This window comes from Musca autumnalis, unplaced genomic scaffold (genome assembly GCF_047663935.1).
Source record: "Musca autumnalis isolate F117 unplaced genomic scaffold, ASM4766393v1 scaffold_5, whole genome shotgun sequence".
In the NCBI taxonomy this organism is placed as follows: domain Eukaryota; kingdom Metazoa; phylum Arthropoda; class Insecta; order Diptera; family Muscidae; genus Musca; species Musca autumnalis.
The window spans coordinates 135062798-135081655 of NW_027412088.1; the positions used below are offsets into that span (position 1 = coordinate 135062798).

Sequence of the window (18858 nt, forward strand, 5' to 3'; positions counted from 1 at the left end):
CCTGTCTTCACGAAAAGCTTTAAAATTACTTTGTAGGAAGACTGCATACGACGATCGCAAATTTACTACTAAAATATATTATAAAAACCAGTCCATAAATTGTGAACAAAAAATTAAACGTTATTCCGCTTTGGCTGATGTAAAACAAATTATTTTAACTGTCGTTAGATTCTGTGGACACCTTAGATCAATACTGCACCAATAATTTTTACGTAGGCGTATATGATTTTTTTCAGTTTTGGCGAGATATATCTGTATTTTTTCCACTGTTCGTTTGGCCCAGAAAACATCAATGTGACACCAACACGTGCCTTATTACTTTATACAAATATTTTGGATATACATATGTATATAACACAATTATGGGGTCAATTTATATAGTCTTCCATAATAAAACAAAAACAAAAAACCATTTAAAATTTTTCATTTTCTCATAATTCATAAAAACACATGTATGTTACATTACAGATATGTATGTATATTATTTTCATTGTTCCAACAATACGAACTACGAATTTTTACTGCTTCGTCCTTTTCAGTAGTACCACAAAGTAACAGGCAAAATTCTCGTTGATCGTCCACATTACCTTGCTATGAATAGATTTTCTGTTATTGGTGCCGCCAATAATAATGATTTTGCACGAGGGGATTTTTAAACATCCTTATGACGTCAATTAGTAACCTCATACTGGTGTTATGATACATTCCATATTAAAAAAATCATATTAAAATTTGTAATTTGGCTACAAATACTTTTAAATGTGTAAATAAACATAGCTTGGAAAAAAAACCTTAGTGATGAACAGTACTGTTCGCTACAAACAAAATAGATGGGTATTTTTTGTTGGTACTGGTAATATTAATGTGGATTGTATAGCAAATATTAAATTTTTCTGAATAATCTTTTTCCAAAAAATGCTAATGACATCAAAATAGTAAAATTATTCTTTACTCATTCATGTAAATGATTTTATAATTCACGATTTTTTTTTTAACAACATTATATTTTCTAGTAATTTTCTCAATATTTAGAAACGATTAAAATGTAATTAATTTATACAATATTGAATTTTATTTATTATACTTGCCTTCTTTCCCAAGAAAGCATATAACAATTCATATTTCCTCATAATTAAAAAAAAACATGTGTGGTACATTACCGGTACGTTATTTTTTAGTGTACCGACTGCGGTACGCTACGATTTTTTAGTGTACCGACTGCGGTTCACTACGATTTTCGTTGTGCTCCGGTACGGTACGCTAAAATATTTTTTAGTGGTTGCGTACCGGTAGGGTACACTAAAATATTTTTTAATGATACCGTACCTGGTTCGGTACGTTATTTTAGTGTACTGTTTCTTTTCGAATACTGCTCATAAAATTCACGATCTCACTGATCTTGTCTCGAAGACCATCGCAGTTAAACTGTAGGAATGTCACATTCTCAGGAACTGGAACAGCAATACGCGGTGTTAACGGATGCGGCTGATACTGCTGTTGGGGAGATTGCGGGGGAGTTTCATAGTCCGATGATGATGAAGGCTCACTGTGGATCATGTTGGCGCAGCACGAAGCAATATAAACCTTGTCGTAATCAGGGTTTCGGAGTCGAGGTATTTTTGGCTCGACTCCAGACGAGTTTTTTTCACGACTCCGACTCCGGGTCGACTGCGAGAGTGAATTCCTATACCACTAATAATGAATAAAATGTGCACAAATTTTTTTACTTTTTCCTATATTTTGGCCTATATAGGCTCATGTGTTAGTTTTTCCTTACATATTCATTAGAAGGGCATTCGTTCGAATACATTCGAACATGTCAATACCGTTACATTGAAAAATAGCAAAGTTAGAAAGTTTTTGTCGGGTTTCCTTTTTTTACACGTGTATAATCTTTAAGCCTTCAAAATATGGGGGCAATACAAATCGTAAGGACTACATGCAATAAAAACTATAAGCAATTCACGTCCAAGTTTCAAACTGGATGTAAGCCAACATTTTAGTGTGCTTAGCCTCAAAAGAAGACCCCCAGTTGTAAAGCTCAATAATAACCATTTTTCATGATTTTTTTCCTAGGTAAAGTTTTGTCAGATTTTTTTTCTTCATCTGAAAGAGAAAACTATTACGAAGTTTTGAGGTCGTCTACGAAACCTTGTTTTTATTAAAGCATTTTGCGGTGCCAACTCTATCTCGAAAACTAATAAACCAATTGCCATAAATTTTTGTGGCCGATTTCGAGAAAAACACAGTTTATATACTGCATACAAAGTAAAATAAATTGTTCCTATCTAACGCTCATACTGAGGCAATATTGTTCCGATCGACTTAAAAATTTGACCACATATTCTATGCTACTTATACTTTCCACTTTTTTCTGAAATTTATAAGTTAGGGTCACCCCTTAAACTAAAATTCAGCGCTCACATTTTGAACTTTGGTGTTGAGTGGATAATTTTATTGAAATATTTTAAATATATTGTGTACACCACTCAGCACGTAGGCAGATGGATGTTTTCTGGAACTGAAAAATTAGCAAACGATGAGATTTCGTGCATGAAAATATTCTACAAAAATGTTGCTAGGAGAATTTTATGTAGGGTCGGTTCACTAGGACAAGAAATCGATATTGTCATGTTTTCATTGTCCTTTATCACTTTTACCCGATCCTTTCTCATGAAAATTCATTGAATTTCGTATATGCAATTGATTGTGTAGAAAACTCGCATACACATGAACTATATCTGTTCCTGGCGGACAGATCCGGTTATTTGAATGTCTACACTTCTGAGTTATAGCGGGATGAACCTGTTGTTAACCAACAACGAATTTATGAAGCCTAAATCAGAAGCGTAACTATCCGAATTTGATATATGTATAGTTAATAGATTATGCGAAATTTACCGAAATACATAAACATATGTTTTTCTTTTTTGAGAAAGTAACGGGTAAAACTGATAAAGGACAATGAAAACGTGACAATATCGATTTCTTGGATATGGGAAACCTTCATATAATTTTCGGGGAACATTTTTGTAGAAAATTTCATTTTGTTTCACCTTTTGAGTTAAAGAACAAAAAGGACATGGAAGAAACTGACCTAGAAGGACGGCAGTTTTGGCAGAAAGGTTCCTCCAAACAGAGATATAAAGCTATTTTCTCAATGATTGATGGGGGTCAATCAAAAAAATCATTATGACATAACTCAGAAATTTCAGCTATGGGATTCTTTGGGGTTCTCAATTGGGGCTTTCATTTTCAAAAGATCTTAACTTCCATTTTGTGTCACAGGGTATTCAGTAAGATTTTCCATAGAGACCACAATGTCTTTAATAGAAGACAATGACTTCTCATAAAAAAAAAAGATGAGAATACAGTAAGACCAGTAAGACTTCTGACAAAAGAGGTTTAAGGTCCAATCTTAATTCGATTGATAGAACTTTACTTTTGTTAGCAATAATGTAACGAATCAATTGGATCAACAAAATAGGGATGAATAGACTACACTTCAGAGAATAGTCCTTTAACTAATTATAATATATAATTTGCATATATATTTTCTTATACCTTTCTTTTAAAATAAACAATGATTTTTAAATAAATATTCTTGTTCGAAATTTAATGTTATATTTCTATAACGTGGAAAAATTTTGCCCGGAGTCGGAGTCGAGTTATTTTTTTCGACTCAGACTCCGACTCCAGCAAATTGCTCGACTCCGACTCGTAGACTCCGACTCCGAAACCCTGGTCGTAATACTCCCTCAGGTAGGTCAGGCCTGAACAGTTCCTGAAATGCACCCATCCACGACACCCAGTGCATCTCAGCGACACCGGCCTATGGTGGATGAGACACTGACAAACGATGCAAACCATGGTCCGGGGTTACTTTGTATCCCGGCACGGACCAAAAGAATCATTCCGGGACATGCAGCTCCCAAAATAAAGACGAACACGAGCAAGTAGTTGGTACTGCTAGTAAGCGTGGACACAGTCGTTTCCATTATCCTCTTTAGCTTCATTCATGCAACAGGAAATATTTTTTATACCCTCCACCATATGGAGGGTATAATTAAATTTGTCATTCCGTTTGTAACACATCGAAATATTCGTCGGAGACCCTATAAAGTATATATATTATTGATCAGCATAAAATTTTATGTCGATTTGACCATGTCCGTCTGTCCGTCCGTCCGTCCGTCTGTCTGTTGAAATCAAGATACAGCTCGCAATTTTAAAGATAGAGAGTCAAAATTTGGTACAGAAGTTTTTATTACGTGCAGGATGGTTGGTATTGAAAATGGGATATATCGGTCCACGTTTTGATATAGCCCCCATAGAACGGTACCTCCCGATTTTCGGTATTTTTAAGGTTTTAGCTTCATTATCCTACCAAAATGGCTGAAATTTGGTACGTAGTCTTCTTTGGGGGTATAAAACTTTCTCCCAGAATTTTGTCGGTATCGGTCCTCACCTTCATATAGCCCCCATAGAACGGTACCTCCCGATTTTCGGTATTTTTAAGGTTTTAGCTTCATTATCCTACCAAAATGGCTGAAATTTGGTACGTAGTCTTCTTTAGGGGTATAAAACTTTTCCCCAGAATTTTGTCGGTATCGGTCCACACCTTTATATAGCCCCCATAGAACGGTACCTCCCGATTTTCTGTATTTTTAAGCTTTTAGCTTCATTATCCTACCAAAATGGCTGAAATTTGGTTAGTAGTCTTCTTTAGGGGTATAAAAATTGCCCCCAGGTATTTAGACTTCGTTGGGGTACTCAAACTTCCCCTTTAAATTTGTCGGTATTGGTCCACGCCTTTATATAGCCCCCATGGAATGGTACCTACCGATTTTTCGTATTTTAAAGGTTGTGTCTTCAATATTCCACCAAATGGCTGAAATTTGGTATTTAGACTTCAATGTGATATAAAACTGTTCGCCAGAAATATGTCTATTCAGGTCCACGCTTTCATATTGCCCCATTTCTGACTATAATTCGTCGGTATAGGTCCACGTTTCGATATAGCCCCCATAGAACGGTACCTCCCGATTTTCGTAATACTGAAGATTGTGACGTCGTTATTTCGTCTTCCAAAAGTTATAAAATATTCCAGAAGAGTATTGTCAGTATAGGTCCACGTGTTCCTATATCCCTCCACGTGTCCACGTGTTCCTATATCCCCATAGAAGCGTACTTCTTGATTTTCGCTATTTTTAAGTTTTAGCCACATTCTCTTACCGAAATATAGGAAATTTAGTATTTAGTCTTCTTTGAGCCTAAAAACTTTCCGTCAGAAATTTGTCGGTATAGATCGACGTTTTGAAATAGCCCCCATAGAATGGTGCCTCACATTGTTTTACCGAAATTGCTGAAATTTAGTATTAAGTAGTCTTCATACACGAAAGAAAACTAATTATTCCATTTTACTTCAATACATCTTGTGGTGGAGGGTATAACAAGTTCGGGCCGGCCGAACTTAACGCCGTTCTTACTTGTTTATATTTTTTAACACCTAAATGTTCTACAGAAATGTTGCGCAGAAGATTTTAGATACGGTTCTCAAAGATAACAAATCGATATTATCAAGTTTTTATTGTCCTTTTTTACGTTTATGTTCTGTATTGTTTATATGTATGTGTATAATGGTAGTGGTTATGTAGGGATGCGTCTGAAATATTGACCATAAATATCTCCCGCTATAGGGAAGTTCGCTATAGAGAAGTTCGACTGTATATGTACTCGTATACCAATTTAAAGCTAATCGAATTAGACGAAATTAATTCGCAGATTAAAACATGGCTGATTCCGGCGCTAAAACAAAAAAAAAAACGTGTAGTCGTGAACCGGTTTTAAGAAAAATATCACTGCGGGTAAATATAAGAACAAAGTTTGAGGGTCGGGTCTGAAAATTCCTTTTGGGAATGAAAATTCAAAAAAATATATGTACATATGTATGTATGTTGTTCATCAGAGATTAAACATTACCTCCGAATTTCTTGAAAAAGATCCTGCAACTTGGCCACAGAACATCAATTACCAGAGCAAGGAGTCGGGTTCATCCCCAAGTATTCATCTGTACCAGATGGCTCAAAAAAAACTTTTCGTCAGTCCCTTGAATAAATTTAAATATGAACAAAATGTAAAAGACATTTGTTTTCATTCCCAAAAATTTATAATGTAGACAGAAAAATGGTTTTCTTCACAATAGGACATTGGATTTATTATCTCGAATTCAGTAATACTTACGTTTTTGTTCTTCAGCAAGAAATAGTAAGAACAGAATGGCCTTTAATTAAATGCATTACACGGCAAATAGTTTTAATCATTCCAGAGATATGGGTCGACAAGTAGCCAAAAAATTGAGATTTTTCCAATTGTACTGAAACTATTGAAATCTTAAAATATAGCAAAACTAAAAGGATTAGGTGGCACCCACCGTCTTAAAAAATACGGCATCGATTTGTTCCCTTTGAGTTAAAACAAGCCTAATTCTACACATTAAGACAAAGAAAATATTGCAGGTTTACATAAAATGTTTGATATCACTGTGCAACAAAATGGAGGTGAAAGTCTGTCATCTCATAAATAAGCTAAAACAGCAGTTAACAAACAGCTAATTCCTGATGGCTTACAGGGTCTCTAGCAAAAAATTCATCACGCCATAACGCGGAAGTTCGACTCACGCCTTATGCCGTATATAAAATATATACCAAATCATTTTAGTAACCAAACTTCTTCATAAAAGGACTCAATATATTAAATTACGTTAAACTAAGTTTGGAAGAAATTTTTGAAAAAGTTTTAGAGTTATCTTGCTCAGGGACCCGGCACAGTTTTGGAGCTTTTGGACGATTAACTTAGCAACTTACTTCGGAAAAAATTGTACCGTTGTAAATGAGGCCGCTAGAACAACCAACTGAAAAAAGAATCAAAACGATGAGAGAGGAGCTCTCTAACTTCACTTTTTCCGAATGTTGTGTGGGAGGTAACCGAAGAAGTGGACCGATGTAGTCCATATTCAAACCTGATACATGACTGGATGAAATAATACGATGTGCGAAGCCTGTTCCAATCAGAAACTCCCTTCGAGAATTATCTTGCGGATTTGCCATTTTGATTGGTGCCGTCAGGGTTTCATAGAACTTTTACTAATATCTCAGGAATTATGGACTTGCACAAGAAAAAATTGTACCGTCGTAAAGGGAGCCGCAAGAACTACCTACTGAAAACAATTTCAAAGCGATCCGAGAGGAGCTCTTACAATTCACTATATCCGAATTTTTTGTAAGAGGTACCCGAAGGAGTGGAGCTATATAGTCCATATTCGAGCCCGATATATTTCTGGAAGAAATAATACGATGTGCAAAGTTTGGACCAAATTAATTGCTCCCTTTGAGAGTTATCGTTCACAACATTTAACAGAAAAATTTTGAAATTTTGTGGGGAGGTACCCGTAGGAGTGGACCATCTTCGAACTTATTACGATACCCAAAATTTGGTTCCAATCGGTTGATCCGTTCGAGAGTTATCGCGCGCACCAGCTAGACAGACGGACAGACAGATAGGCAGACGGACGGACATGGCTAAATCGAGTCCAAATTGTCTGAAACGAATTTCGCCCAAACATACTTAGGTTCTAATACCGTTATTTCGATTAGGAACACTTTTGGTCGTATGAAAGTGTATATACCCTTTCTAGCACAAAGGCTGGGGATATAAGAAATGGAATGGTATTACAATACCATATTTTTATATCTAACACCACACTGTCATAGGAGGTCTTAATAACAAAATAATCTGCGTCTTTAAATGACCAAAAATCGTAATTTAGAACACTTTGAAGATTTTTCCAACATTAATTCACAATGTTACGACTTTTATGAGGATTTTCGGCCAAAAACTGTTTGCATATTCTGCATATTTTGTGGATATGCAAAATATGCAACAAAAATACAAAATATGACCCTGTTATTGAATTCAGTTTTCTTTGAAACAAATTTTATTCCTATCAGAATCTTCGTTTCTTTATTATTAAAAAATATGCAAAATCCGATGTCTAGTCGCAGGTCACATTTCTGATTTAGAGCTACATGAATTTATACATGGTGAACTTTTAGCGCGAAGAAAATTGTTTTCCAGGGGTGAGGCAATGAAGATGAGGATCTGTGACGATATGCGACACTATAGTCTTCCTTGCCTTACCCATTGGCGAACAATGCCAAATTTTCTCCACAAATAAATAAGTTCTTTTAATAATTATTTTAATAAAAACAAAAAATATGAAATGAGCTATCAGCTTGTCTTTCTGGATGGCCTTCTATTTGAATCATGATCTTTAATGATAATAAGGAAAAATATAATAATCCTAATAGAGCGCACAAATACCCTTTTAAGAATCTTTACTTAATAAATTTTATTGATTATACTATTACAAATAAATGTTACAGCTTTGCATATTCACATTCGTGTACCACATTTCGTCTCTGAATATCATTCAAAGTCTGACACCCAGCCAAAGCCATTGTTATCTCTAAATCACGCTTAAGGACACGCATCATTTCCTTTACGCCTGCTGTACCTCCACAAGCCAAGCCCCACAATGCAGCTCTGCCCACAAACACCATTTTTGCGCCCAGCGCCAACGCTTTGAAGATATCGTTTCCTTGGCGAATACCACCATCAAACATAACTGTAATATCATTTCCCACAGCTTTTACAACCTCTGGCAGTGCTTCAATACTGGCCGGTATAGAATCCAAATGACGAGCACCATGATTTGATACAATAACTCCTGCACAGCCAAATTCTCGAGCTAGCACCGCATCTTCTGCAGTTAGCACCCCTTTGGCCACAACTGGCAAATGCGTAAGTTTCACCAGCCATTCCACATCTTTCCAGGTGAGCGTGGCGTCAAATTGATTTGTAACATATTCGTGTACAGCCGACATACCATTCTCGCTGGTGGTTCTCATATCCGAAGCTGATGGTTGGAAATTAGCCAACTGTAAGTGGGTTGGTAAACTGAATTGGTTTCTGGCATCTGTCCATCGTTGACCGAAAACTGGAGAATCAATTGTAAGTACAATAGCTTTGAAATTTTCTTTCTCCACACGTCTTACAAGTGATTCGGTAAGGGAGCTGTTTTAGGAGAAAAAGAAATAAAATAATCAACTTGAAATATTAACCCTCTCATTATTATTATTTTTCTTTTGTTATTCTTTGGATTTTACGAACAGATTTTTAGCCTTCGGGTTACCATAAAGTAAAAAGTCATGATCATTAAAATGAAAGGAACACCTCCTCAGCAATAAATTTTAATGTTAAATATATATTAATAAATTTGTTTACTTAGTATTTTACAAGCCATCCATGAAGCCATGAATAGTAAAAGGAAACATTAGTAATGACCCTAAAACTTATATTTTATGTAAAATATCGACAAAGTGTTCAAAACAATTTAACGCGAAAACGTCAGATATTTTTTCCAATGACCTTTTAATTAAAATTAACTGAGTTTACCTTTAAAACTTGTTACTTACCGATCCTTGTATACATAAAGTTGAAACCATTTGCATGTGTCCGGTGCCTTCTGGGCGACCTCTTCAATTGGTATTGTGGATAATGTACTTAAAATGAAAATGGATCCCATTTCACCGGCTGCCATTGCATTTCCAAGTTCCCCATCATTGTGTGCCATTTTTTGCATAGCAGATGGAGCAATACCCACTGGCCATTTCAATCTGTAACCTAAAATATCACAGGTAGTATCCAAACGAGAAACATCCCTCAAACAGCGTGGGCGTATACGCAATCTGTTGAAATGAAAATGTGCAACATAAAATATATTTTAGAGTTTAATTTTTAAAAATATATATTACTGCAGTTTTTTTCATGGCCCTATCTAAACATGGTTAACTTTGACTTTTTAAAGCAAATCGCTTTGAAACCAAATTGAGTCTTTCCATGACATCCGTAGCATACTTGTAGATAAGAACAATAAGAAAGTATTTAGAAAAATAATGAACATGAATAACCTCATTTATTGCCTCAATCTTTATAATATATCTAAAACTTCCGTAATTTGTATATATTTCGCAGCGTATATCCAAAACGGTTAAATTTTTCTTAATGTTATCTTTGCGAAAAATATTCGCTTGAATGTAATACACAACTCTTCAGAACATATCATTGTTGTAAATTGCCTCTATCGCGTTGTTTCTAGCATATTATTCCACGACAATTTGATAATTATATCAACAATACATTAAAATTTCAAATATGAGAATAAACAGTCTGTGTAAACGTTGTTTGAAATATATTTTGTAGAAAGTATTATATCAAATACCGCCTAAACAACATGAAATAAGTGATTTACAGCTTCAAAATGTTCTAAAGAATTGCTGAGCCCATTATTTGGCAAATTTTTGCGAAAGGTTACTTGGTTCAACTCTCAATAGTTTGGCTGTAACTGACCATAATTTCAGAAGTTGTGTAAACTTTCATATATTTTATCAATTTTGATGCGCAAGGTGCGGTTTTTCCTAGTTTGCCTCTTTGACACTTAAGTTCTACTACTTTAGGACTACAATATTGCTGAAGACCGCAAAGAAAAATTCTTATTAGTTTCGGAGATAAAGCCCGGTTCAATGGAGAAAAGGGTCGTTTTAGCCCGGTATAGATGAGGAAATAAAATCCAACTAGGGGTTTTGTAGTCCCAATATGTACTTTCAGAAAATGCCTTCTAGAAGTTGTTTGCATTTTCAGTGTTGCACAGTGTAATTATGTCAGCGTAATCTCAGTTTTTGTTATTTTAAGATTTGATTAAAAATATGATGTTTAATGTGGAATTCTATCACATAACTTTCAGAAAAGGCAATGAGAAGGCAATAGTCGCGGATTTTTTTAAATAACTGTTTCTATTGTTACTAGATTTGCCAAAATTCACTGTTATCCTTTTTGCATACCTTCGAAATGCTTGACGATTTAAGTTTAGAGAAACTTCTTCACCAGCACCACTGCGATAATAATCGACAATCTTTTTGTCTAGAATTTTATGAGCTTCCTTTTCGAAATCCGTTACACAAACGTAGGGCGGAGACATGGTTCCAGACGGTCGTAGTACTATCTTGTCAAAAACTGGAATTTGACTGACAATACAGAAAGAATTTCAGCATCTTTTTATAATCTTGTTTACTTTCAATGTTGTTTTGTAATATTGATTATATATAGCACGTGTTTGTCCCTAAGGATGGTGTTTGTTATAGGTATTTTTCTAGTTTTATATAAGTATGTATGTACATTCATGTACAATCGACAAAATCACACTATTAATGTTTTGCAATAGATTGATTGATTATCAATGTGTTGATTACAGTTTTCAAATCGAAGAAGCAAAAAAATGTTTTTTGTAAATTTCACTCAAGGATCATTTTCACTGATCCATAACCATAAGTGAAAACTGAACGTCATCCCTTAGTAGACTTACAAAGTTAATTGTGCGAATGTGTTGTTTTTAATTCAGTGAAAATCAAACGTTTTGACTTGAAATTTGTTTTAATACAACAAAAAAATATTACTTAGGACAATTAACGTAATTAAACTGAGGATCAAAATTGATTGATAACATTAGGACAAATAAAACCGCCCAGCAAATATTGTGCTAAACGTAGAAAAAAATGAAATTTTTGGGTAAAGATAGAAAAAGAAAGTAACATGTCAATTACAACAAAGACATAAAGCTAGAAAGACCAGACCAAAAATCGCAATCAAGGAGGAGAATTTCAAGTAATAGTTTAAAAAAAACTAAATTTGTGGGTTCAAGGATCTCTTCCAGTGCAATTATTGCCACACAGGATTGATTGTAAATAAGATCTAAATTGTGCATAAAAGTTTCCACTATGTTATATATAACATCATGTTATGTAAAACTCATTTTATATTTAACATGTTTTATAAAACATGCATCATTTAAGTTGTCAATTCCATACAATATCTGTTAAATAAATGCCGTAAACTCCCAAAACACCTGCTTTAAGTGCAAGTTAACGAAACGAAATCATAACATTATAGTCCTATGGTTGGTTACCTAACATCTGGTCTGTTCCAGAACCTGCAAGAAACTACTAATTTTTAACTATAATAACAATTTTGATATCGAAAAAACAGTAAAAATTAGTACATTCTTGCAGTTCTCGAACAGACCAATCACGTTAACTATAAATGTCCCATCTCATGCTAGGTTTACATTTACCAAATCCACTCGATTTCAACTGTCAAATGAAATCCAATGGATTTCAAATGAGATTTTATTTGACGTATACGCAATGTAATTGACAGTTGAAATTCACTCGCTTTCGTAAATGTAAATGTACTATTACTGTATTTATGTCTTTGGTCCCGGTCAACACTTGAACGATTTCAATGAAACAATTTTATGAAATTATTGCACTGTTTCAGAACCTGCAAGAAGCTACTAATTTTTACTACGATAACATTTTTTCCTTTATGTTATCGGAAAAATAGTAAAAATTAGGAGATTCTTGCAGTTCTGGAACAGACCCTAGGCGTTCTTAGATCTAGTTCCCCACTACAGCAATTTCATAAAATTACTTTAGTATGGAACTCGATCTAAAATGCATAATTTCATGAAATTATTTAATTAAAATCGCTCTAGTGTGGATCGGGACTTGGGCAAAAACAGTTGCCCAGTTGCCGACAGATATATACCCTAAGCCAGTGTGAAGTGAAACTTTCACCTACGGACAGATCAAATGTATTTAAGGTCTCTTCTGAATTTTGTGGCCCTTTTTGGACATTTGAACTTGCCGACAAAAATGTGGATTAGGAATTATCTGCACTAAGACACAAATGTTGAACTCTTGTGTTAGGGAGGTACCCTTAGGGAGGACCGATATGGGCCATTTTAGAAGTTAAACTAAATTTTTACAAAATATTTGGAGATCCAAAGTTTAGACCATTCAAGTGATATCGCCCTAGCATTTTAGTGATATTTTTTAAATATTGGGGAGAAGTACCGGAAGTTGTGGACCGGTATTGCCCCATGAAACTAAGTTTGGATATAATATGACGAAGACCAAATGTTGGACCAAATCGGTTGAACAGTTCGAGAGTTATCGTTCTCTCCGACCGCCACATACATATGGTGACATAGGGAGTTTTTACACCTTTCGGGCTGTTTTACCGTCTAATGGAGGCAGCGAATGCAAATCACTTCAACACAAATCAAAGTGATTCGAGAGCAGGTCTTAAAGTGAACTTATCCGAAATTTTGTGTGAGAGGTACCAGAAGGAGGAGACAAATATAGTTCATATTCCAACCTGATCTATATCTGGTAGATATATTAGGATGTGCAAAGTGTGGATTACATCGGTCACTCTCTTCAAGAGTTATCGTGCGCACAATTTTCCGAACATTTTTCAACTTTTGTGGGGGAGGTACCTGAAGGAGTGGACCGATGTGGCTTATCTTCGAATTTAAACTATGTTTGGACAAAATATTACGAAGGCCAAATTTTGGACCGAATCTGCAGATCCGTTCGAGAGTTATCTTGCGCTCCAACCACTACACACGGTGTCATAATGGCTCATTGCAACTTTTAGGCTATTTTCTCAGGAAGTATGGACTTGCCCCTGATAAAACTTGTGACGTCGTATGGGGGGGGGGGAGTGAATACAAGTTGTTGCAACAAAAATCAAAGCGATTCGAGAGCAGGTCCTAAACTGAACTTTTCCGAAATTTTGTGTGGGAGGTACCCGAAGGCGTGGACCGATTGAGTCCATATTGGAACCTCATTTAAGTTTGGTACAATTATCACGACGTGCAAAGTATGGACCAAGTTGGTTATTCCCTTCAAGAGTTATCGTGCGCACAAAATTTCCGAACTTTTGTGGGGAGGTACGGAAGGAGTGGACCGATATAACCCATATTCGAACTTAAACTAAGTTTGGACAAAATATTGCGATATCCAACTTTTGGACCAAATCGGTTCATCCGTTCGAGAGTTATCGTGCGCACTAGCCAGCCAGACGGACAGACAGACAGACGGACGGCTGGACATTGCTGAATCGACTCCAAATTGTCTGAAACACATTTCGTCCAAACATACTTGGGGTCTAAAACCATTATTTCGATGACGCGCATTTTGCCCGTATGAAAGTGTATATACCCTCGTTAGCATAAATGCTGAGGGTATAATTACCAATGAAAATCGTCGATTTCTTTTTGTTTTCCGTTCACATAGTTTGCTATTGTTTATGTTCTTTTTTTAACACATTTCAATTGTTATCTCACTTATTTTTACAAAAATCTATCTCCAAAAAATATTATGCATATCAATGATATATAACCTCTTCCAAGACCGAACGACGTGCCGCACACCTCTTATATATATGTCTGTCTGTCTGGCCTGCTGGTGCGCACAATAACTCTCGAACGGTTCAACCGATTCGGTCCAAAATTTGGCATTCGTTATATTTTGTCCAAACTTAGTTTAAGTTCGAAGATGGGTTATATCGGCCAACGCCTTCCGGTACCTCCCCCACAAAAGTTCCAAAATGTTCGGAAAATTTATGCACACGATAACTCTTGAAGGGAGTAACCGATTTGGTCCATACTGTGCACAACGTGAAATTTCTACCAGACTAATGTCTGGTTTACATTTACGAAATCCACTCGATTCCAACTGTCAATTCCATTGCTTAAACGTCAAATGAAATCCAATGGATTTCGGATTAGTTTTCATTTGACGAATATGCAAAGGAAGTGACAGTTGAAATCGAGTGGATTTCGTAAATGTAAACCAAGCATTAGATGAGGTTCCAATATGGCCTCAATCGGTCTACTCCCTCGGGTACCTCCCACACAAAATTTCGGAAAAGTTCAGTTTAGGACCTGCTCTCTGATCGCTATGACTTTGTTGTAACAACTTGTATTCACTGCCCCCAATACGACGGTACAAGTTTCATGAGGGGCAAGTCAATACTTCCTGAGAAAATAGCCTGAAAAGTGCAGCTGACTAATATTTTTCGAATAAGCTATTGGCCTGTTCCCGTACTTTATAAAGTGGTAAAAGTCGTAAAAGTTGTAAAAGTCGTAAACGATTTTCATATAAATTTTATGTACGGGAACGCAAAATGTGTATAAGTGGTAAAAATTGTAAAAACTTTTTAGTTCTGGAACAGAGCTTATGTTTTTTTAAAAGTGGTTAAAATAACCATTTGTTAACCATTTTTAAAAAAATATAGCTTATGGTTATATAGTTACGGTATACAGTTATGGTGATTGAAGTGTAAACCAGTAAGGAAGGGAATGAATGAATGAATACGTAAATATATATGGGAGCTATATCCAAATCTTAACCGATTTCGATATAATTTGGCACATTTATTTCTAGACCGAATTTCAAATTTCATCAAAATCGGACGTATGTAGCGTGTTTGGTGCAGCAAATACCGGAAACCGGCCGAAAATATATATGGGAGCTATATCCAAATCTGAACCGATTTTTACCAAATCGGACGGACGAACATGCATAAATCGACTCAGAAAGTGATTATATGTATATCCCCAAAAGCAACTATGGGTCTATTTCGTTTCCTTTTGTATGTTACATACAAATGCACAAAGACATAATACCCCTTACCACAGTGTGGTGTAGTGTATAAAAACGCATAAAAACAAGAAAATTCTTTTCCTCGAGCTCTAGGCTACTTAGAAGATACCAGATAGTATAATTTATATCTTATTTTCTGTCCAAATTAAAATCGGTCCAAATTATGATATCGGTCCAAACTTAGTTTAACGTCGAAGAGGGCCAGATCAGTCCACCTTTTAATTATTTGTGATGTCAAAATGTGTTAAATAGACATTTTTTTAATCATTGAGAACGGTTTTATTCAAGAAAGCATAGATGAAATTCTTTAAAGTATGTTTGGTCGATCTATGTCTCGTAGAAATATTAAGATGTGCGAAGTATGGACCAGAGTTGCCGTGCGAGGTATTTTAGCGAAAAGTTTCGAATGTTTATGGGGGAGGTACCTGAAGAAGTGGACCGATATGGCTCATCTTCGAACTTAAACTAAGTTTGGATAAACATAGAAGGCCAAATTTTGGACCGTATCGGTTGATCCGTTCGAGAATTATTGTGCGTCCAGTCAGCCAGACGTAAGGAGATGGCTAAAACGACTCCAAATTGTCTGAAACAAATTTCGTCCAAACATAATTGAGGCGGTCAGCGTCAAAACTGCCTAACCCACATGTCCACAAAAATCAAACAGACTATAAAGATCTAACCAGAACCTTTTGAAATAACTATTAAAACAATTCCATATTGCATCGATTAACACTAGGTACACGCACAGAAAAAATATTTTTCGCTTTTGTTGGAACAAAAATATATGTTTTGGTTCCAAAAATGAATTTGTTTTGTTCAAACATTGTAATCCAAATCCAAAAATACCATCTTTTGTTCCAAACATAGAAAACAAAAACAACTTTCGAATTTCCGCAATATTGTTAAAATCGTTAACAATACCGATTGTAGGAACTATCATAATCTAATTTTGTTTACAAAAAGTATTGTCAATACAGAAAACCAGCCCAGAAATTTTTGATTTGAGTGCATATACTTCTCATATACACTTTTCGCATAACTTGGATATAAATGTCGCGTATAATATTGCAATCATTGATGAACACAATACATGGTTTGCTGCATTGGCTGACAACAAAGACAAACAAAAAGCCACAAGAACCCACCACAACATAAGGAATAATTAAACACCATAACAAACATGAAAAGGAAAGAAGAATGAAACAAAACAGAAACAAATAAAAACAAGAGTCTCACAAGTACATACACACAAAAACAAAGGTAAAGGCAGCATGTCATACAAACACACCACAACTCACCAAAATTGTTTTTTCAACACGGCATCGAATAGCGAGAGAAGAGAAACAAATTTTCGAAGAAAAGAGAGAAATATTGTTCAGTTGACACAAACTATTTTTGGATTTACAATACTACATGAGGAATCCAACAATATGTTAACAATACATATTTTGCTCTTGGAATATTGTTGGATCAAACATATTTTTTTCTCTGCGTGTAATACTACCTTCGAAAATAATACAATATGGCATTATTTAGAATTAGTTTCAAAAGGTTTCAGTTAAATCTTTACAGTCTGTTTGATTTTTTTGGGCATGTGGGTTAGGCTTTATTGGCGCTGTGCGCCTCAATTGGGGTCTAAAATAATTATGTCGATAAGACACATTTTGATCGCACGGAAGTGTATATAACCTCGTTTGCCTAAAGGCTGAGATTATTTATTTGTTGTTTACTGTTCAAAAAATCGAACACCAAGTACGAAATGGGTTAAACAGGTAAACAAAGACATACATATATATATTAACATTATCTAGGTATGCTATCTGTATCTGTTAGGAAATTACTATGCTCGAACCACAAGAGAATGTGCATCAAATGTCATTAGGTGTTTCGCTTGTTTCGGAATATATTCTGTAAAATGGTGTGAACGATAACTCTCGATGGCAGCAATCGATTTGTTCCAAAATTTGCACATCGTATTATTTCATCCAGTCATGTATCAAGTCGGATATACGAGTAGTCCATATCAACAATCCCGTTCTTCGGGTACCTCCTATTCAAAATTTTGTTTGGGTGCAATTTAGCATTAAGGGGGTTCATAGTGATCAAAATACTTCTCTGCCAATAGTTATAGGTCCACGTTTTGGTATAGCCCCTAAATAACAATACCGCCCAAGTTCAAGTATTGTACAAAATTTTAGCTGACCAGATAAGGTTAGGTGGTAGGTAATTGGTTTACGAAGTGGTCAAACAAATTCGCCTAAAATTGTGGGCAATGGTACGGAATGGTACCCATGTTCATGCTTCTTCCGTATGACCCACCACCCCCTCGAAGAAGTACGTATGACTGATATCAGTTTCAAAATTGTATTCACTTTTAATCTTCCCAAAACAAATACAAATGATTTGAATCATACAAAAAATTATATTTTACAAAATATTGAAGATTTTTGCATCGGATTTGGTTCAGTTGCATATGTTTTGACCATTAAATTTTAAGGCATGTTATGTACTGTCATATTTTTTCAAAATTTTTGTTGTATAACGTGTCAAAACTTTTTATTTTGTTTATACGTGAAGCAACGAATTATAAATAATTGCAAAAAATACTTAATTTTACTTTCAAAAAATATTTTAAATAAAATTTCCTAAAACGTGTAATTTTGTTGCAAATGTATTGGCCACCACTGTATATTTTTTATGTCGGTAAACTAACCGACTGATTTTTATTGGTCGGTAACTGACCGACGATTTTCGGTAATTACCGACAGAATAATATCGACATGTGTCGTTAATTCCAGCGGTAGAAAGATACAGAATCGCACTACAGAAGCTGCAAGAGTCTAATATTTTTCAAAATTTGACATATTTTCTTTAACAAATTTTGCAGTTTCTGAAACACAACAATTTTAGTGAATTAAAAATAATTCAAATTTTTGCACATAACTGTACCGTTTGCCATGAAATAATAAAATAATTTGCAATATTGCACGAGACTTACACCATACTCATTTCTTACATACATAAATATGTCTTTAAATAAGTAGCTGGTTGTCAAGTATCATTGCAATGAATTTATTCTATAGATAATGATTTGCAATAATAAAATATATAATAGAAACTCAAAATAAATCGCAATAGAAAAACATCGCAGATATAGTATGACGAATGTTTTGCTTAGTTTACATTTGGCGTCGTTTCGTGATTTCGCGCGGAATCAAGCAAAATTTAT

General features: G+C 35.0%; 1 protein-coding gene across 1 annotated transcript; it reads right to left on the minus strand.

Annotated features, from left to right (window-relative positions):
- Positions 1-8384: 8384 nt before the first annotated feature.
- LOC141404779 (uncharacterized) lies at positions 8385-11323 on the minus strand. The gene is made up of 3 exons (XM_073988495.1): positions 10962-11323; positions 9537-9809; positions 8385-9135 (listed from the first exon to the last, which is right to left on the minus strand). The coding sequence occupies exons 1-3, from the start codon at positions 11096-11098 to the stop codon at positions 8439-8441; spliced, it is 1107 nt and encodes a 368-aa protein (XP_073844596.1). The 5' UTR covers positions 11099-11323; the 3' UTR covers positions 8385-8438.
- Positions 11324-18858: the final 7535 nt, after the last annotated feature.

What these genes read in the sequence shown, in the direction of transcription:
- LOC141404779 (XM_073988495.1), bottom strand. Translation starts at nt 11,098, where the DNA reads ATGTCTCCGCCCTACGTTTGTGTAACGGATTTCGAAAAGGAAGCTCAT. An exon ending in AATCGTCAAGCATTTCGAAG is followed by an intron (nt 9,810 to 10,961) that starts GTATGCAAAAAG and finishes TCATTTCAACAG; the next exon opens with ATTGCGTATACGCCCACGCT. An exon ending in CTTTATGTATACAAGGATCG is followed by an intron (nt 9,136 to 9,536) that starts GTAAGTAACAAG and finishes CTCCTAAAACAG; the next exon opens with CTCCCTTACCGAATCACTTG.